The sequence below is a fragment of the Palaemon carinicauda genome, chromosome 17 (assembly GCF_036898095.1).
Source record: "Palaemon carinicauda isolate YSFRI2023 chromosome 17, ASM3689809v2, whole genome shotgun sequence".
In the NCBI taxonomy this organism is placed as follows: domain Eukaryota; kingdom Metazoa; phylum Arthropoda; class Malacostraca; order Decapoda; family Palaemonidae; genus Palaemon; species Palaemon carinicauda.
This window is the reverse complement of record NC_090741.1, coordinates 36411672-36436161: the sequence shown is the minus strand read 5'-3', so window position 1 is coordinate 36436161 and position 24490 is coordinate 36411672. Positions and strand designations below refer to the sequence as shown.

The window sequence follows — 24490 nt, the reverse complement described above, 5'->3', positions numbered from 1 at the left end:
ATAACTTCTAAAATGAAATAAAAAAAAAAAATCCTTAGCTCATAATAATGTAAACATTTATTGCTGGTCTCTACCCACCCCCCTGGGTGTGAATCAGCTATTATAATCACCGGCTAAGTTAAATATTGAAAAATGTTATTTTGATAATAAAATAAATTTTTGAATATACTTACCCGGTGATTATAAATTAAAGGACCCTCCCTTCCTCCCCAATAGAGACGCAGTGGACCGAGGAGAAAATTGAGTTCTTTGTTTACAATGAGTACTGGGTATCTGGACGACAGATGGCGCTGTTGAAGTACACCCCCTACTGTGTAGCGATCGCTGGCGGATTTTTTCCGTAGAGTTTTCTGTCGAGCAGCAGAGCTGCAGCTATTATAATCACCGGGTAAGTATATTCAAAAATTTATTTTATTTTCAAAATAACATTTTTTCCTTTGTAGTAGTTTATAGAAGAATGAAGTCTTGATCAGTGGTACTAGTTTATCTACTAGTTTACCTTATTCATTGGCTGTTTTGTTTTTGACAGTAAAAGTTTAAAATTTTTGATTGCATGACAGTTTGAGCATTATTGTAATTTGGCTAGAAACCAAATGTTATTCATTGAATTTGCTTTTAGAATAGTGGGATTGTTTGTTTCTTATTCTTAGAATAATTCTAATTATTCAAGAGTTTCTGGCTTGGTAGCATCTAGACTACTTGATCTAGCATCAGCTTTGTATAGGGAAGATCCAAAAGTAAAAGAAACTAGCTTTTAGTTATTGGTAAAATCCAGAGAAATTAGGCTAGTTAATCACAGAGGGAACAAAGTTAGGAGTGCCGCACCAAACATTAATTAGACCTTAACTATTAAAAAGACCCAGCCTTCAATGAACTTTCTGGTTTAGATAATAATGAACTTCATAATACAATCTTGGCCTCTTAAGTTTAGTTTGAAGGCCTCTTTTATTTAATTTGAACAAATCAAAACTAAGCCCAGGGGTTCTTTGACCAAAAGAAATTCTAACCCTGGCCCAGTTTCTAACCCTAGTCTAACTCCTCAAGTTTTGACTAGCTACTCTAGTGCACCAGCTAGTAAGAGCTCTGAATAATAGGAGTATGAATTCAGCGAAGTTGGAACAGCTGTTAAATTTCTAACGAGATGAAGTCCCTATGTACTTTTAGCGGAAGGCCCTCCCACGTGACTACCTTCTTAGTTTTTATCTTCTCAAGGAAGAAATGTCAGATTAAAGGATTGGTAGAGGAGGAAGAGAGAGGGCAAACTCTGCTTTCCCCTTCTAACCATTTCTTCTTTCACAGAGGAGTCATGGTCTATGCAACTGATAATGACTGCTCTCACATCTCTCTCTCTCTGAGGATGAAGCGACACTGGAGGTTTTGTCACAAGGGGAGAACTGGAACACTCATTCCCATTGCAACACAGGGATCACCATCTGGGGAACACTGTCGGCACCAAGTAAGCCCGCCAAAGAAAAATTTTCATTATCGGTCATGAATGTAATGGGGAAATTCAGTCCAAAATCAGAAACTCCCTCCCAAGGTAGAGAAACTACACAAAGCGAGACGAGTTCATCATCTTCCTGATCGGAAGAGTGAGAACAACACTCCAAAGAGCGGGGCTTGTTTTCAGTCACTCCTTCACATTGGTACACTTAAAATGGTGTTTCAAAGGATTGAGCCTTATAGGAATAAACTTCACTTCACCACATGATAAATTTTTTGTGCACTTCCACTTACAAGTGAGAGCACTCATAAGAGAAAAAGAAAAATCTAACACTTATCGCAAATAGATACAAAAAAAATATATAAGAGTTGAGAGAAACTATACTGTGACAGTACTACAGTTCCGTACCTTGGTAATGACTCAAAGGCTCTTCAATTGCCACTGAAGACATAAGACATATACCTATTCTGAAGGACAATAGGTTTGTATGCACTTTGGAACAAAGTAGGACGACAAGCTGTAAGTGTCCAGTCAAGAGGGGTGGTTTTAGCAGGGGGTTAATATATACCCTCAGAAAATTCTTCTGATTTGACTTGAGAAAAAGACTGAAATTTGGTCAGTAACAGATTTTGAAACCATAGGAGAAAGCTATTTGGGCATACAATGCATATTACTTAGCTTAATTTTAAGGTCATAATCTCACTCGTATACGTAATGTTTTATATATCTAGGTACTTTAGAAGCCTCCTCGGAAAGCTTTAGGGGAATGCAACTCTTTTTGCCCCTCCCCCTACAAGTTATAACCTGAATAATAATTATGAAAAATTTAATTTTTATATTACTTTGTCCCAGAAGCCATCTGAATAGCAATGTTACTCCAAAAACACAAAAAATATCCTGTTCATTCCTTCAAGAGGACACCTAGTGACCAATAACCAATTGAGGTTAGGTCTGGCCTTATCTACCCAATTAGTCTTGAAGTTACAGTTAATATCCTATCTTGAACTAATTAGTCAAGTGGGGAGGAAGGTGGGCATGTACAGTATATAAACATCAGGGGAGTATAGAAATAACAAATTTTAGTATCAAAATTCCATTTGTTTTCATGAACCTCCCTGACTTACACATTCAGATATTGGTGGGTCATAATGGGAAAAGATAGGAAATTCAGTCATAAAAAACGGATTTTGAGCGAAGTGAAATATCTATTTTTGGGTGAGATAGCCATGTCGTCCTGATGGGAGGTTCCTTTAAGTAGCTTCCTCGGGTATATTTGACTACAGTGATATTCCCAGAGAATTTAACTTAAGGTCTCCAGAATTCTAACTCCTGGCGTGAATATCCTTAAAATTTCCTTAAAGGATATCGCATAATGTCAGGGGACGTATTCTTGACACGCCACATAGCAATCTTCATCCCACATAGCGTTTACGCTTCAAGGGGGAAAATTGGCAAAATAAAAGAGGAGCCGTTATTAAGGCTTTCTTCCTCCGTTACTGTTTGAGTACCTAGATGGCCCCATCATCACCGCCATCTTTATACCTTGTAGCGTTGAGCAGGTGGGTCCATCAGGACGTCATGGCTATCTTAGCCAAAAATAGATTCTTCGCTTCGCTCAAAATCTGTTTTTTGGGCTCAGGCCATGTCTTCCTGATGGAATTTTACCAGAGCATTAATGTATCTGTGGATTTTCCAATTGTGCCTTAACCTCAAGACAATATTTCCTTGGTCGCTTTAGACCTTAGAGACCTATGACGTTACTGTTGTACGTCATTGCTTCTAATCATGAACTGTTGGTGCTTCCTGCCCCCTACAGGGAAGAGTCATACTAGACTCAGGCAAAGTCTCGATGTTTGCGTATTTCATATGACTAACCCAGCAACCAAAGGGCATACAGGTCTCTCTGCATACCCAACCAGTCAAAGTTTGCATTTTCAAAATGAACAAAGGTTAACATAAGCCACCGTAGCATCCAAGGTATACCGGCTCAGCTGTATACCCTAACAGACAAGTTTATATCCATTTCGAAACAAGATATGCATGGGAAGAAAAGGTTTGTATACATTTAGGAACAAGTTACTTCGGTTGTTCTATGTTATTATGCAGAATAATAAGGAATAAAAAAGTAATGTTCGTACATAACTTCATTTATATAGGTTTGGGGCAAAATAAGATGCAAATATCAATCAGTTATTTATTGGCAATCAATAAATAATAATTCAGCATACATTTCATAATAACACAAAAATGTAAGTGAATAATAATACATACATACATATACCAAAGGCACTTCCCCCAATTTTGGGGGGTAGCCGACATCAACAAATGAAACAAAACAAAAAAGGGGACCTCTACTCTCTACGTTCCTTCAGCCTAACCAGGGACTCAACCGAGTTCAGCTGGTACTGCTAGGGTGCCACAGCCCAACCTCCCACATTATCCACCACAGATGAAGCTTCATAATGCTGAATCCCCTACTGCTGCTACCTCCGCGGTCATCTAAGGCACCGGAGGAAGCAGCAGGGCCTACCGGAACTGCGTCACAATCGTTAGCCATTCATTCCTATTTCTAGCATGCTCTCTTGCCTCTCTCACATCTATCCTCCTATCACCCAGAGCTTTCTTCACACCATCCATCCACCCAAACCTTGGCCTTCCTCTTGTACTTCTCCCATCAACTCTTGCATTCATCACCTTCTTTAGCAGACAGCCATTTTCCATTCTCTCAACATGGCCAAACCACCTCAACACATTCATATCCACTCTAGCCGCTAACTCATTTCTTACACCCGTTCTCACCCTCACCACTTCGTTCCTAACCCTATCTACTCGAGATACACCAGCCATACTCCTTAGACACTTCATCTCAAACACATTCAATTTCTGTCTCTCCATCACTTTCATTCCCCACAACTCCGATCCATACATCACAGTTGGTACAATCACTTTCTCATATAGAACTCTCTTTACATTCATGCCCAACCCTCTATTTTTTACTACTCCCTCAACTTCCCCCAACACTTTGCAACCTTCATTCACTCTCTGATGTACATCTGCTTCCACTCCACCATTTGCTGCAACAACAGACCCCAAGTACTTAAACTGATCCACCTCCTCAAGTAACTCCATTCAACATGACATTCAACCTTGCACCACCTTCCCTTCTCGTACATCTCATAACCTTACTCTTACCCACATTAACTCTCAACTTCCTTCTCTCACACACCCTTCCAAATTCTGTCACTAGTCGGTCAAGCTTCTCTTCTGTGTCTGCTACCAGTACAGTATCATCCGCAAACAACAACTGATTTACCTCCCATTCATGGTCATTCTCGCCTACCAGTTTTAATCCTCGTCCAAGCACTCGAGCATTCACCTATCTCACCACTCCATCAACGTACAAGTTAAACAACCACGGCGACATCACACATCCCTGTCTCAGCCCCACTCTCACCGGAAACCAATCACTCACTTCATTTCCTATTCTAACACATGCTTTACTACCTTTGTAGAAACTTTTCACTGCTTGCAACAACCTTCCACCAACTCCATATAACCTCATCACATTCCACATTGCTTCCCTATCAACTCTATCATATGCTTTCTCCAGATCCATAAACGCAACATACACCTCCTTACCTTTTGCTAAATATTTCTCGCATATCTGCCTAACTGTAAAAATCTGATTCATACAACCCCTACCTCTTCTAAAACCACCCTGTACTTCCAAGATTGCATTCTCTGTTTTATCCTTAATCCTATTACTCATTACTCTACCATACACCTTTTCAACTACACTCAACAAACTAATACCTCTTGAATTACAACACTCATGCACATCTCCCTTACCCTTATATAGTGGTACAATACATGCACAAACCCAGTCTACTGGTACCATTGACAACACAAAACACATATTAAACAATCTCACCAACCATTCAAGTACAGCACACCCCCTTCCTTCAACATCTCAGCTTTCACACCATCCATACCAGATGCTTTTTCTACTCTCGTTTCATCTAGTGCTCTCCTCACTTCCTCTATTGTAATCTCTCTCTCATTCTCATCTCCCATCACTGGCACCTCAACACCTGGAACAGCAATTATATCTGCCTCCCTATTATCCTCAACATTCAGCAAACTTTCAAAATATTCCGCCCACCTTTTCCTTGCCTCCTCTCCTTTTAACAACCTTCCATTTCCATCTTTCACTGTCTCTTCAATTCTTGCACCAGCCTTCCTTACTCTCTTCACTTCTTTCCAAAACTTCTTCTTATTCTCTTCATATGACTGACCCAATCCCTGACCCCACCTCAGGTCAGCTGCCCTCTTTGCCTCACGTACCTTGCGCTTTACTTCCACATTTTTCTCTATATTTTTCATACTTCTCTATACTATTACTCTGCAGCCATTCTTCAAAAGCCCACTTTTTCTCTTCCACTTTTACCTTCACTCCTTCATCCCACCATTCACTGCCCTTCCTCATGCTGCCTCCAACAACCTTCTTGCCACATACATCACTTGCAATCCCAACAAAATTTTCTTTTACCAACTTCCACTCCTCCTCTAAATTTCCAGTTTCTCTTACTCTCACCTCGTCATATGCCATTTTCAACCTTTCCTAATATTTACTTTTTACCCCCGGTTTTATTAGCTCTTCAACCCTCACTAGCTCCCTTTTACATCCACCTACTCAATTCCCCCACTCTTTTGCTACAACTAATTTTCCTTCCACCAAAAAATGATCAGACATACCGTTAGCCATACCCCTAAACACGTGCACGTCTTTCAATCTTCCAAACATTCTTGTAGTTATCAACACATAATCCATTAATGCCCTTTCTACTACTCTTCCATTTGCCACTCTTACCCATGTATACTTATTTTTATCTTTCTTTTTAAAAAAGCTAGCACCTATTACCATCTCTTGTTCAACACACATATCTACCAGTCTCTCACCACTCTCATTTTCACCTGGTACGCCATACTTCCCAATGACACCTTCTACCTCTCCAGCGCCCACTCTAGCATTTAAGTCACCCATGACAACTACATAATTCCTTCTACCCAGTCCTTCTACACACCTAGTTAATTCATTCCAGAACTCATTCCGCTCTTCTTCACTTTTCTCACTACCTGGCCCATACGCACTGACAAACGCCCAACATTCCCTACCCAACCTAACCCTTACCCACATTAACCTAGATGATATCTCCTTCCATTCCACTACTTTACCTGTCATCCATTCACTCAGCAATAAAGCCACACCCTCTCTCGCTCTTCCCCTTTCAATCCCAGACACTCTACCAGACATTTCACCAAACATCACTTCACCCTTTCCTTTCATCTTTGTCTCACACAAGGCCAATACATCCATCCTTCTACTTCTAAACATACTTCCAATCTCACATCTTTTACTCTCTATCGTACTACATCCACGCACATTCAAACACCCCAAAACTAGAGTGCGGGGAGCAGTCACTCTCCCTCCAGCTCCATCTCTTTGTTGATGCCTCGTAGGATTAAACATAGAAAATGCAGGCCAGACCAGAAATACTTGTTTTATCTGAAAGAAAACAATTGTTCATGCCACTCAATTGAAAATTCAATAATTTTCTAATACATTTCTGAGAAAGTCTGTCTTTTACACTGTGTAAAAACACACAGCACTAGTGTTTAGTCTATGTTTCTTCACCTTTAGTCACTGGAACAGTCCATAGTGTCACCTTGGTGACATTTCATTCACCATGTTGCACTGTAAGGTGCCAACATGTACACCCTATAGAATATAGTCCCAATTAATTCACTGTTCCTCGCAGCACTAAGCGACAGGTTTTAGTACACTACCTGCCGCCACCACGTATCTTTTTAATTCTTGCACTTGCTTCGCGTAGTGCTTGAAAAACACTCTAGATGACTTCCATCCAGTATACGAGCGAAGACGCTCGAAATCCATGAACTGGAAAAAATTCAATGACGAAGCAATTTTTCTTGGATCATGACCTGCGGGTGTACTGTCAGGATCCGCTCTGTGAATGAAGTAGGTGATCTTCAGCCTTAGTTGTTTCAGGGATAAGTTTGAGCCCGATGTTTCCCCTTTAAAGAGCTGTCCTCCCCTGAAGTCTGAAGTTCTACGAAGATAGACCTTTAGACACTCCACTGGACACAGCGAGACATCTTCCTTCAGAGGGCAGATTCTCCAGGGACCCCACCTCCTGGTGGGTAGCTCGTTCTTGGCGAGAAACATTGGGTCAGGAAAGAGATTCAGTTCTCCCACTTCCGTGAACTGAATATGGCCCTCTTCCCGAGAAAGGGCCACTATCTCACTAACTCTAGCCCCCAAGGCTAGAGCAAACAAGAATATAACTTTTTGAGTCAAATCTTTCTGAGAGCAGTTCTCATTGTCCAACATTGAGGCAAAGTGTAGAGCCTTATCCAAGGACCATGAGATGGGCTTTGGAGGTGCTGCAGGCCTAAGCCTAGCACAGGCCTTAGGAATCTTGTTAAAGATTTCATTAGAAAAGTCTACTTGGAAACCGTAAAGCAAAGGTCTAGTCAAGGCAGATTTACACGTAGTTATCGTGTTGGCTGCTAAACCTCGTTCATGAAGGTGAATAAAGAAAGATAAACAGAAATCTGTTGATATTTCTTTTGGTTTTCTTGCTTTGACAAAGGCAACCCACTTCTTCCAAGACGGCTGATATTGCCTTCTGGTAGATACAGACTTATATTCCTCTAAGAAGTCTATACTTTCTTTCGAGATCCCAAACCTTTTCCTTACTGCTAAGGAGAGAAAATCATGAGATGAAGGTCCTGGGTTTTTGTAATGAAGCGAAGACATTCGACTTCTGTACTTGTTGAGTCAGAACTGGGTCCAGCAGAGGAATCAGCCTCAGCTGCAATTCCAATACTAGAGGGAACCAGTTGCTCCTGGGCCACTAGGGAGCCAATAGGGCTGCTGATCCTTGAAAAGATCTCAGCTTGTTGAGGACCTTCATCAGCAGGTTGGTTGGAGGGAACGGGTAAATCCTGGTCCATCTGTTCCAGTCGAGGGACATGGCGTCCACCGCTTCCGCTAGAGGGTCCTCGTATGGGGCCACATAACAAGGTAGTTTCTTATTGTCGCTTGTCACTAAGAGGTCAATCTGTAGTTCTTGGACTTGATGTAAGACTGACTCTATCGGCGTTAGTCTGGATAGAGCGTCCACCGTCACATTGCGGAAACCTTGAAGGTGAAAAGCTGATAAGTGCCATCTCTTCTTTTCCGCTAAGCGGAAGATGGCCAACCTCACTTGGTTGAGTTGAGGTGATCTCGAACCATGACGATTCAAACATCTCATTACCACCTCACTGTCCAGAATCAGTCTTATGTGGACTGAAGGGCGAGGGACAATATTTTCAGTGTGAGGAAGACTGCCATGGCCTCCAAAATGTTGATGTGGAAGGTCTTGAATAGAGAGGACCAAGTTCCTTGAACTTTCCGTTGATGAGAGTGACCTCCCCATCCTTCCATTGATGCGTCCATGTGGATGATGACTGAGGGTGGAGGCGGTTGCAGATGCACCGACCTCTTCAGGTTCTTGGCCTTCGACCATGGCTTGAGAAGTGATCGTAGTTGGATCGGCATCGGTCTTATTAGATCTCTTCGAGCGTTTGATGCTTATCTTCTCCAGACTCCTGATGCATCTTTTAGCTGCATTCTTAGCACTGGGTCTGTCACTGATGCAAACTGAAGGGAGCCCAGCACTCTCTCCTGTTGGCGTCTTGATATCCTGTCGGATTTTATTAGTCTCTTGACAGATCCCGCTATCTCTCTCCTCTTCTTTAATGGAATGGAGTTCCAATGTATACCTAGCCATTGAAATTTCTGAGCTGGAGATGTTGATCTTGAATCCCAGATGTTCCAGGAACTGGATCACTTCCTTGGATGCTTGCATGCATTCCGTCTCTGATGCTGCCCACACCAGCCAATCGTCCAGGTAGGTCATCACCTGGATACCTTCTAGGCGTAGTTGTTGAACGACTGCATCTGCAAGCTTCGTGAAGATCCTTGGGGCTATGTTTAGTCTGAAGGGCATGGTTCTGAAAGTGTACTTTCTTTTTTGTAGCCTGAATCTTAGGTAGGAGGAGAGTTGGCGATTGATCGGAATGTGCCAATAGGCATCTGCCATATCTATGGAGATTGTGTATGCCCTTTTGGGCAATAGGGTCCTCATGTGTTGAAGGGTCAGCATCCTGAACTTGTCGTTTTCTATGAACTTGTTGAGTTGAGTGTTGACTAGTCCAGAATGACTCTGAGTTTGTCTGAGTCCTTCTTGGGAACACAAAACAGCCTTCCTTGGAATTTGATGGACTTTGCCCTCCTCATCACCCGTTTGCTCAAGAGTTCTCGGGTATATTCTTCCAGAACGGGGGTGGAGTGTTGGAAGAATTGAGGAAATGATGGTGGAGCTTTCTTCCAGCTCCAACCTAGTCCGTTCTTGATCAGGCTGTGGGGCCAGGAATCGAAGGTCCAGCGACCCCGGAATAGTCGGAGTTTTCCTCCTACTGGAAGCATCTCATTGCTTCTGGTGTCCGGAGGGCTTGCCTCCTTGACCGCGTCCTCCCCTACCCCCTCTTCATCTTGAGGGACCTCTAGAGGAACCTCTACTTGACCCTCTACCTTTAGGGCGAAAAGTAGTGGTCTGCCTTTCATAGGCGGGAGTGAAGGCTGGTGACTGAGTCACCACCTGCTGAGGTACCATCTGGTAGGTGGGTTGGGGCTGTGCCACCATCTGGGGCACCGCGGTCATGGGAAGTTGTTGTTATTGTCTTGCGGGGCGAGAAGGCAACCTTGGCCTCTTTGTCTTCCTTTTCGGTTGGGGACCCTAATCCGGGGAAGACTTCCTTTTAGCCGACATACCCCACTTTTGGAGAAGGTTCTTGTTCTCCGTGGCGGCCTTGTCGACTATCTCCTTGATCACTTCACTCGGGAAGAGGTCCTTTCCCCAGATATTGGGGGATATCAGCTTCCTAGGTTCGTGTTTTACCGCAGCCGAAGCAAACACGAACTCCCTGCAAGCCCTTCTAGCCCTAACAAAGCCATAGAAGTCTTTGATCAGGGTTGCCAAATGTGTTTTGGCCACGACCATAAACATATCTGGGGACCTATGTTCACTGGCCATTGCCTCCAAGGTGGTCTGGAGGGACTGAGAGGCAGCAAGCCTTTCCTTCGTCTCTGCTCCCTGCGCAGGAGAAAGTCAGACAACTTAGGGAGGTTTTCACTGACCTGATGTCCAGCAATATCTGCCTCCAACTTCCCAACTGAGAAGGTAAGCTGTATATCTTTCCAGTCCTTGTGATCTGTAGGCAGGGCTAGGGAAAGGGGCCTACACTCCTCAAGTGTAGGGCAAGGTTCCCCAGCTTCCACTGCCTTCATCACCGCCTTGAACCCTTTTTCCGCTAAGGGAAAGGGCATTGTAGCTGGAGCAAGAAAGGAAGGGTGTTTCTTACTCAGGGCTGGCACCTTAGAATTAGTGAAGCTCCTGTCCTTCATACTGCTAGCCAATAAAGCTTGAGCCTTTGCATGGTCAAGCACTATGACCTCTTTCGGCTCTGTCTCCTCTTTGGATAAGGGTTCCGCCTTTAGACGGACGAAGCATTCTGGATAAGACTCAAAGCTGGGCCAGAATTCGATGTCCTCGATAAGGACAGCTCCTAGCTTTTCTGAGATGAAAATCTTCCCATTCGTGATTGGCATGTACTCTGCATGCTCCATGTGACTTAATTTTTCACTGAGGGCAAGAGCTAATATTTATACAACATAAAGATCAAATACTCAACTTTCCAGAGGCAGAAGAGGCTGGAGATTGCATGATAAATCCAAAATAACGAGAGAGCTACCGGGAAAATCACCGAGCGAGTTCACTACAGATAAAGGAATAAAGATGGCGGCGATGATGGCGCCATCTAGGTACTCAAACAGTAACGGAGGAAGAGAGGCTTAATAACGGCTCATCTTTTATTTTGCCAATTTTCCCCCTTGAAGCGTAAACGCTATGTGGGGTGAAGATTGCTATGTGGCGTGTCAAGAATACGTCCCCCTGATATTATGCGATATCCTTAAAGGAAACTTTATGGATATTCGCGCCAGGAGTTAGAATTCTGGAGACCTTAAGTTAAATTCTCTGGGAATATCACTGTAGTCAAATATACCCTAGGAAGCTACTTAAAGGAAACTTCCATCAGGACGACATGGCCTGAGCCCAAAAAATACTAATTTATACACCCGGTTCTTAGCATAGTGCCTCACTACCAAACCTTTATGACTGGGATTATAACTTGATGCTCCAGTCTTTCTCAACTTAACTTAACATGACACTTGAACCTCTCAAGTTAACCTTGCATTTAATTTTTTAATTGAATCAAGTTGGATAGTTAGGAAACCTACAAATTACATTTAAAATTTGTGATTTTCATTATCTTTGCAAACCTAGGTCCTTCAAATTAAATTTTGCACCCCAACAAACCCTCTCACTCTTAAGGCTAAAGATAAAAGGGGCTAATCTGTAACAGGCAGGTGGGTGGGACATCCTCCTTGTGCCACCTGTCATTAACTACTGTGTTAACAATTCAAGGGCCATTCCAGCGTTGTTGAAGACATTTCCGTATTTTGGAGGGCTCAGGTTTTTATAGAAACGAAAATTACAAGTTACTTTTAAAATTTGTTTTTATCATTGCTATCAGGATTGAAGATTAGAGGGTTTGCAGACCTGGATTGCCCCCCCCCCCTGTCCCAAGGAAATTATAAATTGCTCCCAGGATAAGATTTTCAGGAAAACTTGAAGGCTCCCAGACCCAAGCTGTTGAATTACATGATATGAAAATACTTACCTGACCCATCACCTTTTCACTGGCCTAGAAAAATTAGTTGTTGAAGTTTCTCTTGCCATTATACAATAGGCAGCTCAGTCAAGTGTGTGAGTTTTGGATCATACTCGAGCCTTCATCTCATATTAGTCATTCTGTTTGGCAAACACTGTTCCTCTATTTCTGGGGGAACATTGAATGACAGCTATGATGGATTGCTTTCCATGTTATATTTTGGTTTGGAGGTAGGAGAATTCTAGCTAATGGGAAGGGATAAACAATAAGATAGTGGGCGTTAGAAAAAAATTCATGACATGTTAACCTATAAAGTAAAAACTTGATGTAAAAACATGTAATGATATGGAGCCAAATTCATATATAACTGATTTTGTAAAGTTTGAAATTTTTGTGAATGTTAAGAATTCTGGCCTTTATTTTATGGATGCTGGTCTTGTGTAGATAAGCTCTCTTCCCTCTTGATCTAGACAAGTTTGTGTGACTGTTTCTTCTGGGTACAGATGTAAGAAGAATGTGTTTGATGTGAAACAATTTTTTTTTGTATTCTGGATTCATTAGTTATATTAACTTTTTTGTTGTTAATCTGTTTCAGACACACAAGGGAAAAGTTATTCAAGTAATGAATCTGGATTTCATTTCTTTCAAAACTTGGTATTTACTGTTTTGTGTACCGTAGACTAATGCACGATACACTATGTGTAATTCCTTTCATGTACTTCAGAAGGCGCCGAAGCTGTAACAGTGCTGAAAGTCAAGAGGATCTAGTCGTGACTGATTCAGAAAATTCGGAGGAGGATGGTGGTGCCAGTGGCTCTTCAACAGCAGCTAGGACTGAGGGTGATAACACTGATGGTGAAGCTGGTGTTGATCCTTACACGTTCACTTCAAATATAGCTGATAAAACAGATGTCCGATTCCTCATATCAAAACGTGTGTTACTTTCTTATTATTGATTATTATTATTATTATTATTATCATTATTATTATTATCATTATTATTATTATTATTATTATTATTAGCTAAGCTACAACCTTAGTTGGAAAAGCAGGATGCTATAAGCCCAAGGGCTCTAACAGGGAAAATAGCCCAATGAAGAATGCAAATAAGGAATAAACAAACTATAAGAGAAGTAATGAACCATTAAAATAAAGTATTTTAAGGAAAGTAACATTAAAATAGACCTTTCATGTATAAACTATCAAAGCTTCATACAAAAAATAAGTGAAAGAGAAATGAAATAGAATAGTGTGCCTGAGTGTACCTTCAAGCAAGAAAACTCTACTGTAATTTAACTACCTAGATTCAGGGATTAATTTGTATGAAAGAGTTTGGAAGTAAATGTGAATGTCATTGAAAAACTCTTAATAAAATATTTGATAGTGTTTTCTGATTCTCTGCCATTAGATTTTTTTATTGTGTGTCCTTATTCCTCTAGCTCAGTGGTTCCCAAATGTTTTTCTGTCATTTCCCCCTTGCACCCAGTACAACGATCCAGATTGCCCCCTTCATGTGTATGAGGGAAAGAGTAGTTAAAACACATGCCCACTCGCCTGCCTCAGAAATGGGCATGACACTCCAATTCTCCCCTTGAATATCATGTCAGTGAGAACTGATATGATCATATCACAATTGAATGGCTAACAACAAATTGCCGCACGTACTATGAGGACATTTTTTCTCTTGCTTTAGCTAGTAGGTAGTGTAATTATTTCCCCCCTGGAAGCTTCAATTTTCAATATTAAACTTACCCGATAATCATGTAGCTGTCAACTCCGTTGCCCGACAGAATTCTATGGAGGGATACGCCAGCTATCACAATACTAGAAGGGGGTGTATTTACCAGCGCCACCTGTGGCCAGGTACTCAAGTACTTCTTGTTGACACCTCCTCAATTATTCCTCTGTCGTGCTTCCGGCAAGACGTTCTGGGATGCGCTTGTGTTCTTGGAGTATTTTCGCGACTTTGGTGAAGTATTTCTCTTTGATTTCGGCTGTCGCTTTGCTGGAAACTTCTATATTAGCTTGGTTAGCTTTTGGAGTTGATTTGATTAATTATGGTGACGAGAGAGTGTGAACTCTCGTTCGCTTTTCAGTGGCCGACCCTTCCCTTAGACGGAAGTGTTGGTGTCTGGGAGAGTGTAGACTCTCTTTCTTAATTTTGCTTAACAAAAGTTGTAGATTTGTTTTATATCTCTCCGCCTCTTATGGGCCTCTTCGATTAGCTTCCTTTTATTATAAACTCATTGAAATTGGTTTTTATATTTGTTTATATTCGACCTTCCTATAGTAGGCGGTCTTTTGCCGAGGTTAATAAACTTTGAGCCCGTCATTTCGGTTTTACCTGTTAACATATTATGCTATTTCCGCCACAGAGTTTGAAAGATTTTCTTTGACAGTCTCGTACTGTTTTCAAAGCTGAACTAACGTTTTGTTTTGTCTCTGCAGTTGTTGACGTTCAGAACGTTCAACTTGCACTCTATCGTTACGATAGAGAAAGAATGTTCACGGTTTCACGTTGCAGTAAGAGTAACCGTGTCTAGCGTTTTGTTCATTCTTTCTTAACTTAATGGTTTTGATCCTAATAAAGGAACTTTTCAGTTTTTTTTCCTTTAACAATAATATGTTTTAACGATATATATGATTGGGCTCTTCTCTCAGGTTCTAAGTCAAGAGAGAGAGAGAGAGAGAGAGAGATAGAGACGGAGGGAGAAAGAGGATAAACGTTTCATTCAAGCCTGCCAGGCGTACGAGTAACGTCGTTATCGTTTTTTGCTCTTCTCCCTAGTCTCTTTAGGGGAAGAAACTAAACGTTTCTAGAGTGATCTAGTGTTTAGTCTCTTTCCAACCACTGAATTATCTTTCATTAGATTTTTCTGTTACATTGTAATTCTGTTTTCGCAATTACTAACTTTGAGAAAGGATAGAATTGCGTATTTCAGGTACAAACCACTTAAAGTTTCGAGTTCAGTGAAATAAGTGCAAACAGAAATCAAAGTGATAAGTGATTAGTGCGTGAGGGTACTTTTGTGCGCGCCAGTCGTCCTCCCAGTCCGGGACCTCTTGCAAGCTCCCAAGCCCAGGGGAGAAGCAATGTCGAAGGGCATAAGGGTTCAGCAGGCCTTGATCGACGCACAGAAGTATTCTCGGTGGTTGTGGGCGTGTCTTACCGAGACCGTCACTCCCACCCGCAGACGATTGAGCCCTTATTTTGCTCGTCTGCAGAAGAGATTAGGGGAGAAAATAAAGGCAGAGTAACGCTGGTCTCAGGTCTCAAGACTTCTTAAACGTTAAGTCCAGACCTATGCCAGACGTACGAAGTTAAAGTTCACAACCCGAATACAGTCATCAGTTGATTACACTCCGCCTAAGAGGAGTAAGGTTCTGCCACAACAGATCTCTGCTGTTAAGGCTTTACCTCAGCAGAACTTAGTGTCTGCCGACCCCAAGTTAACTCTACTGCAGTCCATACAGTCACAACTTTCGGTCTTGATGCGTGAGTGTCGGGCTGAGAGTGTTGCACCTCCTCCTCCGCCTACACTCCCTCCACCTGTTCTCGCTCCGCCTGTGCTCGCCCAGCCTGCACCTGCTCCGCCTGTGCTCGCCCAGCCTGCACCTGCTCCGCCTGGTCGCAGCACCATCTGCCAGGCGTACGATGTTGTGAACTCTACTACAGTCCATGCAAGCACAGCTTTCGGACTTGATGAGTGAGTGTCGGGCTGAGAGTGTTGCTCCTCCGCCTCCGCCTACACTCCCTCCTCCTACACTCGCTCCGCCTGATCACAGTACCATCTGCCAGGCGTATGATGTTGTGGACTCTACTACAGTCCATGCAAGCACAGCTTTCGGACTTGATGCGTGAGTGTCGGGCTGAGAGTGTTGCTCCTCCGCCTCCGCCTACACTCCCTCCACCTACACTCACTCCGCCTGATCGCAGTAGCACCTGCCAGCAGTTCCACCTGCCAGGCGTACGATGTTGAGACACGTGCTGAGTTTGCTGTTCCCTGTGGTGTTCAGCCTCCGCCTTTCTTAAGGCAACCTTTACATTGGGATCAGGAGGATTATACCTCTCTTCCTCCGCCTCCACTTGCTGCTCCACCAGTGATGCAACACTCGGTTGAGGTACAACAACCTCTCCCGTCCATGAGTCAGTTTCCTCAGCTCTTGCTGCAGCGAGCTCAACCCTCCATAAGGCAAGCACCACAACACCTTAGCCTTGCGCCTCAGGAGCCTCAGCTTGCGAGACATTTACCTTGTTCTGCGCAGCCTCTTCCTCATCGCGCTCCGCTCACACCACAGGAACTGGAACTTGCTACTCCGCTTCCGCCAACCGCTCAGCTAGCGCAACCCTTGGGTTCAACCACTCATGCTAGGAGTCAGCCTCCTCCACCCATGCGCCTTCCTTCTGCTTGTCTTTTATTCAGCCTTTGCAGACTGAGCCTCAGGTGTTCCCTCATCGGAGTCTTGAAGAGGAAACCACACTATTGTTGTTCCAGCTCGTTCTGACTCTGCTGTTCAGCATACCATGGTTTAAACCCCATGCAAGCATGCATAAAGCACTCTAGCACTGGTCATGGAATTTCTGAGAAATGTTAAACGCCATGCACACGCTCTGCTTTCCTTTCAGCAGGCTCTGCTTACAGCAGGCTCTGCTTACTACATGCTCAGCATTCAGCATGCTCTGCATTCAGCATGCTCTGCATACAACATGCTCTGCATACAGCATGCTCTGCATTCAGCATGCTCTGCATACAACATGCTCTACATACAGCATGCTCTGCATACAGCATACTCTGCATACATCATGCTCTGCATACCTTACCGCATGCTTCTCAACACATCTTGGGTTGTTGCCAACTCACTAGACTGTCAAGCAGTTTCATAACGTTGCCTTCTAGTCTGCTGCTTTGCACCAGTGAACCCTCACTCAGAGAACTTAGCTTTTCTAGGATAAGGTCCCTGTAGATGAGAAAGTTCTTTTCTCCCTCCTTCTGATATTCCCTTGAGGACTCTGTCATTTGGAGGGAGCCTTTAGCTGCATAACCTTATGGACTTTTATTTTAGCATAACATGCTTACAGGGAAGGTAATGGTTACACTTCAGCCGCTAATCCCGTCTGTTACCACACCTGCTCCCATAGACCTTGAGCTGTGTTGCATGACATGCAGTCCAAGCTTAGTCCTTGTTAGAGGATTTTTTGTTTACGGAGTCAATGTGTCACGGGGAAGACGTTCAACAACCAACAGAAGGGACTTGTTGTGACGCAGTGCGGCAACCTCAGCAACCCGTTAAGGAGTTGTCTGTACGACCCAGACAGTCTAGACAGATTCGGGTTGTCACTGTACTTCCTCGCTTGCCCATGATTGACAGTTTACAGACTGTGCAGCAGTATCATGATCTTGTGTCCGGCTCCGTCAGACGACTGGCTTTTAAGAGCTCCCTCAAGTCGTCGCTGTCTGGAGATTTTCAAATGGACTATGGATCTGACCAAGGAACTGGGCCTCCTGGTCAATTTTGAGGAGTCTCAGCTCGTTCCATCCCAGACCATTGTCTCCTTGGGTATGGATCTTCAGAGTCGAGTTTTTCGGACTTGTCCGTCGGCCCCAAGGATCTTCCAAGCCCTAGAATGCATCCAGAGCATGCTGAGAAGGAACCGATGCTTAGTCAGGCAGTGGATGAGTCTAACAGGGACACTTTCATCGCTGGCCCTGTTCATCGAGTTAGGGAGACTCCACCTCCGCCCCCTTCAGTATCATCTAGCTGCTCACTGGATAAAGGACATGACGCTAGAGACGGGCTCAGTTCCTGTTTCCGAAGAGATGAGGTCTACTCTAACGTGGTGGAAGAACAGCATTCTTCTCAAGGAAGGTCTACCTTTGGCTGTTCAGACCTCCGACCACCGTCTCTTCTCGGACGCATCGGACACGGGCTGGGGTGCGACACTGGACGGACAGGAATGCTCGGGAACATGGAATCAGGAGCAAAGGACACTTCACATCTATTGCAAGGAGTTGTTGGCAGTTCATTTGGCCTTGATAAACTTCAAGTCCCTCCAGCTTAACAAGGTGGTGGAGGTGAACTCCGACTACACCACAGCCTTGGCTTACATCTCCAAGCAGGGAGGGACTCATTCGAGGAAGTTGTTCGAGATCGCAAGGGACCTCCTCATTTGGTCAAAAGATCGAAAGCTCACGCTGGTAACGAGGCTCATTCAGGGCGATATGAATGTCATGGCAGATCGCCTCAGCCGGAAGGGTCAGGTCTTCCCCACAGAGTGGACCCTTCACAAGAATGTTTGCAGCAGACTTTGGGCCCTGTGGGGTCAGCCAACCATAGATCTATTCGCTACCTCGATGACCAAGAGGCTCCTCTTGTATTGTTCTCCGATTCCAGACCCAGCAGCAGTTCGCGTGGATGCCTTTCTGCTGGATTGGTCCCATCTCAACCTGTATGCATTCCCGCCGTTCAAGATTGTCAACAGGGTACTTCAGAAGTTCGCCTCTCACAAAGGGACACGGCTGACGTTGGTTGCTCCCCTCTGGCCCGCGAGAGAATGGTTCACTGAGGTACTGCAATGGCTGGTCGACGTTCCCAGGACTCTTCCTCCTAGAGTGGACCTTCTGCGTCAACCTCACGTAAAGAAGGTACACCCAACCTCCACGCTCTTCGTCTGACTGCCTTCAGACTATCGAAAGACTCTCAAGAGCTAGAGGCTTTTCGAAGGAGGCAGCCAGAGCGATTGCTAGAGCAAGGACGACATCCACTCTCAGAGTCTATCAGTCTTAATGGGAAGTCTTCCGAAGCTGGTGCAAGGCCAATGCAGTTTTCCTCAACCAGTACCAATGTAACCCAGATTGCTGACTTCCTGTTACATCTAAGGAACGTAAGATCCCTATCAGCTCCTACGATCAAGGGTTACAGAAGTTTGTTGGCAGCGGTTTTCCGCCACAGAGGCTTGGATCTTTCCTCCAACAAAGATCTACAGGACCTCCTTAGGTCTTTTGAGACCTCAAAGGAACGTCGGTTGTCCACTCCAGGCTGGAATCTAGACGTGGTCCTAAGGTTCCTAATGTCATCAGGATTTGAACCGCTCCAATCAGCCTCTTTTAAGGACCTCACATTAAAAACTCTTTTCCTCGTGTGCTTAGCAACAGGTAAAAGAGTAAGTGAGATCCACGCCTTCAGCAGGAACATAGGTTTCACATCTGAAACGGCTACATGTTCCTTGCAGCTCGGTTTTTTGGCTAAAAACGAGCTTCCTTCCCGTCCTTGGCCTAAGTCGTTCGAGATCCCAAGCCTGTCCAACATGGTGGGGAACGAACTGGAGAGAGTACTTTGCCCAGTTAGAGCTCTTAAGTACTATCTAAGAAGGTCAAAACCATTACGAGGACAATCAGAAGCCTTATGGTGTGCTATCAAGAAGCCTTCTCTACCAATGTTTAAGAACTCAGTTTCTTACTACATCAGGCTTCTGATTAGAGAAGCAAATTCTCATCTGAAGGAAGAAGACCTTGCTTTGCTGAAGGTAAGGACACATGAAGTGAGAGCTGTGGCTACTTCAGTGGCCTTCAAACAGAACCGTTCTCTGCAGAGTGTTATGGATGCAACCTATTGGAGAAACAAGTCAGTGTTCGCATCATTCTATCTCAAAGATGTCCAGTCTCTTTACGAGTACTGCTACACCCTGGGTCCATTCGTAGCAACGAATGCAGTAGTAGGCGAGGGCTCAGCCACTACATTCCCATAATCCCATAACTTTTTAACCTTTCTCTTGAATACTTTTTATGGGTTGTACGGTCGGCTAAGAAGCCTTCCACATCCTTGTTGATTTGGCGGGTGGTCAATTCTTTCTTGAGAAGCGCCAAGGTTAAAGGTTGTGATGAGGTCCTTTAGTATGGGTTGCAGCCCTGTATACTTTAGCACCTTTGAGTTGATTCAGCCTCCCAAGAGGAACGCTGCGCTCAGTAAGGAAGACGATCTTATTAAAGGCAGAGTAACGGTTCAAGTCGACTTCCTTACCAGGTACTTATTATTTCATTGTTATTGTGGATAACTGATTATATGAAATATGGGATACTTAGCTATCCTTTAATCTTGTACACTGGTTTTCACCCACCCCCCTGGGTGTGAATCAGCTACATGATTATCGGGTAAGTTTAATATTGAAAAATGTTATTTTTATTAATAAAATAAATTTTTGAATATACTTACCCGATAATCATGATTTAATCGACCCTCCCTTCCTCCCCATAGAGAACCAGTGGACCGAGGAATAATTGAGGAGGTGTCAACAAGAAGTACTTGAGTACCTGGCCACAGGTGGCGCTGGTAAATACACCCCCTTCTAGTATTGTGATAGCTGGCGTATCCCTCCATAGAATTCTGTCGGGCAACGGAGTTGACAGCTACATGATTATCGGGTAAGTATATTCAAAAATTTATTTTATTAATAAAAATAACATATTTCCCCCAGTTTGGGAACCACTACTCTAGCTGCTTTGCTCTCTTCTCACTGTGTTTATCCTACTTCTTAGCTTTGATTGTCACCAGTTTCCACCCTTCTTGTAACTGCAGATGAGTAACCATTAATTTTCTTTGGAAATTTGTTTTTGGAATTATGCTGATTTTTTTTTTTTTTTTTTTTTTCTTTTGTAGTTTTGATGGATTCACCATTTTTTGCTTTGGCTAAATATAAGGTTTTGTCTTTCAGGAGTGAAGAATGTGGAAGTCCTTTTACAAAAAATGTTTGAGAAGGAGTTGGATGTGGAAGAGCTTGGACCGAATATTGTCAACTTGGATCAGGATTTAGAAGATGAGCGAAGTTTCTACAATAATAGGAATTTTAGTTCTTGGAATCTTTGATAAAGCATAATTTGTAAGAGTAAATTATATTAAAGACACAGGAAAAGAACCCATAAGATAATGTTAACCATTTTGAAGGGGTGAAGATGAAGGCTAAGACACCCTAATCAACAGAAATCCAGATGTAAGATTCATATTGATATAAAGATCAGAAAAGGCCTCCGTGAACCACACTACAGGTATTTGCTTTCTACAAGCAGATGTTGAACTCTTAATTTTAAGGTAAAGTTTGAGTCTGTGCCTTTAGTTTTTATAGACATGTACAGTATTTCAAAAAGCTTGCTTGAACTGTTCTTTCTTTACTAACACATTTCGCTATACACAACTTATCAAACCATTTACTGTCAAATATTCAAGTGTATTTTCTATGTAAAACTAATTTTTAAACTAGCCTATCCTTTTCTTACTGCATTTTTGCTGAGAAATGTAATGAGCCACTTACTGAACTTTGGTTGGTTATTTGTAATTCATATCAAAGATTTTAATGGAAAAAATTATTGGAACCTTCAGTTATAACTTCTAAAATGTCTCAGATTTTTCAAACATTGATATCCAAAGAAATGTATTAATGAGTTTGGATTTCATCAAATTTTATTACTGCCAGAAAGCTATACACTGTATTTTAAATTTTCTAATATATATTTTCTTTCAATTTTTACCATTGGCAAAATAGTTTGTGTTCTGTTTCTTGAGGGTCGTTTAAATATGTATCTAACTCTTAATTATACCATATCTCATGATTGTTTGCCACCCTCTATACCAAAGAATTCCAGTTAATTCAGATGATGCTGCATTTCTTAAGTGGTGGTGCTTTTTCTTATAAAAATAGCCCTATTTATATATATTTAAGTTTACAATAGTTGTTCTTAGATTATGTAGATTCAATCATATATTAATTCTTATATTTATGTCTAATTTAATTTTTAGCAATTACTAGAAACTGTTCTACCCAATATGTGATAATACCCTGTATTTTATAGTATATTTAAATAGAGTGCTGTACTCTTATTTATTGTTTTTCAGCCAAATATTGTTAATATAAAGATTGATTTTAAAATGACCCCTGTCTCCCCTTGTTTTAAATGGCATCTGTCTCTCTTAGTTTTTAAAATGGCTTCTGTCTCCCCTGATAAAATATGGTACTACTGTATTCAAGTTTTATATTTATTCAAAAAACATTAATGCATTTCCATTGTTTTCTTTTCACCTAGCTGTTTGACTTCTTTGATTTATGTTTCTTCGAGCCAAGCCAATGAAAACGGTGCTTTCATTTAGTTTTTACAATCAAGAAGATAGATTCAACCTTTTGAGTTGTGCGAAGAGATTGGAGATGTTGGTTTGTTATGATTGTTTTTTCAACAACTAGATATAGTGTACATTACTGTAATTGACTTTTGAGGTCATTAACAGAGTGTCTGATGCTTCATACAACTGCTCTCTGTCATGCTTAGCCTATCTGTATATGTTCTATGTTTCTTGCATATGTATACCTCCTGTCTTACTGAGAGAATTCCCTTATGAAGTCACTTGGTTCCATGTGGAATATCTTTTCCTTGCAGAAGTTTTGTGACACGCTAGAGGGCTCTCAAACGTTTGGAAACTTTTCCCACAATTTTAGCCTAAATTTCCCTCTTTTTCCTTTTGCTTTGGCCTCCCAATTGTATAAGTTTTCTTCTATATTTCTGTGTAGATTCTTAGTATTTCCCTTATTTTTAATTTTATTTATTTGTTTTTAAATGGCATCGACGTTTCCATATTTTAAAAAATTAATTGCTTTGATGAATTGGAGGAGAGATCACAGTTGTCAAGGTTTTACATTCAAAGCTATATGAGGTTATTGAATTACCTCTGCTATCATGAAGATGGGTTGTTCCTCTGGCAAAACTATTCTCAAGGGTTGGGTCATTGGAATTCAGGGGAACCCAGTTCTTAGAGTAGGACTTTCAACTTCTGGCTGGAAGCACATCATTACAGATACAGGATGGATGATTCTATGTATTTATGGCCTAATTCCTAACAGACAGGTTCAGCTTACACCTTTGCCTCTATATTGTATCTGATTTGATGCTATCCCTTGAGTAGGGTATGGAGTGTTCCATCTGGCGATCTGGAAAGTTTACCCTCACTCTGCTGATGGTGAAGAATGTGACTTTTGTTTCTAATGTATTATAATTTTTTACCATTCTTAAACAGGTTAGTTAAACAAGCAAACAAAAATAAAGACACCCTAAACAAACACATATCAGGTCCTGTAGAGTGGGGTTCCCCGGCTGTATGGGACCGGAAAAGCAACTGTCAAAGTAAATAAGTAATTAGCCCCTATCCCTTGGATATGTTGACTCCCCATTGTCACTGTTGATTACCTCTGGTAGCTTAGCTTGTAATAATAATAAGAAAAGTATTTCTGATTTCTGCTCTGGCCATATCTTCCCTTCCTATTGACAACTTCAGCACCAAAAAAAATCCGTTTTGATACTTATGGCTCCAGTGTTTACTATGAAACTTTTTATTCCATCTTTCCTAGGAAGCCAGGTCATTAAAAATTCTGGCAGTACAGATGAAAATTAATTCTAATGCTTTTAATGTGAATTACGAAAACTTATTCACTGTTTTCCAGTCTTTTGAAGAGATTTAAAGAATAAAATTAAAGATCTCAATAGACAAGCAATATTTTGAGGCTTATATTACTCACGCTGATCCTTCCAAAGCTAAGATTGCTTTTCCAAGCTTAAAACGTGGTAAAATTTCCGACCTCTCCTGTCGTGTAACTGCTCAGCGTCAAATATTTTATGAAGTCCGAGTTTGATTATATACTTAAGTGCACTGCTTTGTATGATCATCATCATATACCAAGGCACTTCCTCTAATTTTGGGGGGTAGCCAACATCAAACAAATGGAAAAAAGGGGACCTTTCCTCTCTACCCTGCTCCCAGCCTGACGAGGGACTCAACCGAGTTTGGCTGGTACTGCTAGGGTGCCACAGCCCACCCTCCCTTGTTATCCACCACAGATGAAGCTTCATAACGCTGAATCCCCTACTGCTGCTACCTCCGCGGTCATCCAAGGTGACCGGAGGAAGCAGCAGGGCCTACCAGAAATGCGTCACAATTGCTCGCCATTCATTCCTATTTCTAGCACGCTCTCCTGCCTCTCTCACATCTATCCTCCTATCACCCAGATCTTTCTTCACTCCATCCATCCACCCAAACCTTGGCCTTCCTCTTGTACTTCTCCCATCAACTCTTGCATTCATCCCCTTCTCTAGCAGACAGCCATTTTCTATTCTGTCAACATGGCCAAACCACGTCAACACATTCATA

At 42.4% G+C, this 24490-nt stretch overlaps 1 protein-coding gene across 4 annotated transcripts in view; it reads left to right on the top strand.

Annotated features, from left to right (window-relative positions):
• LOC137656672 (two pore calcium channel protein 1-like) overlaps window positions 1-22351 on the top strand; it is a 157264-nt gene extending 134913 nt beyond the window's left edge. For all 4 annotated transcript variants that reach the window (XM_068390852.1, XM_068390850.1, XM_068390853.1 and 1 more), the window contains 2 exons: window positions 13032-13240; window positions 21018-22351. In XM_068390852.1, the coding sequence (XP_068246953.1) occupies window positions 13032-13240; window positions 21018-21169 (361 nt within the window). In that variant the 3' untranslated portion in view covers window positions 21170-22351. The remainder of the gene's footprint in view (window positions 1-13031; window positions 13241-21017) is intronic.
• Window positions 22352-24490: the final 2139 nt, after the last annotated feature.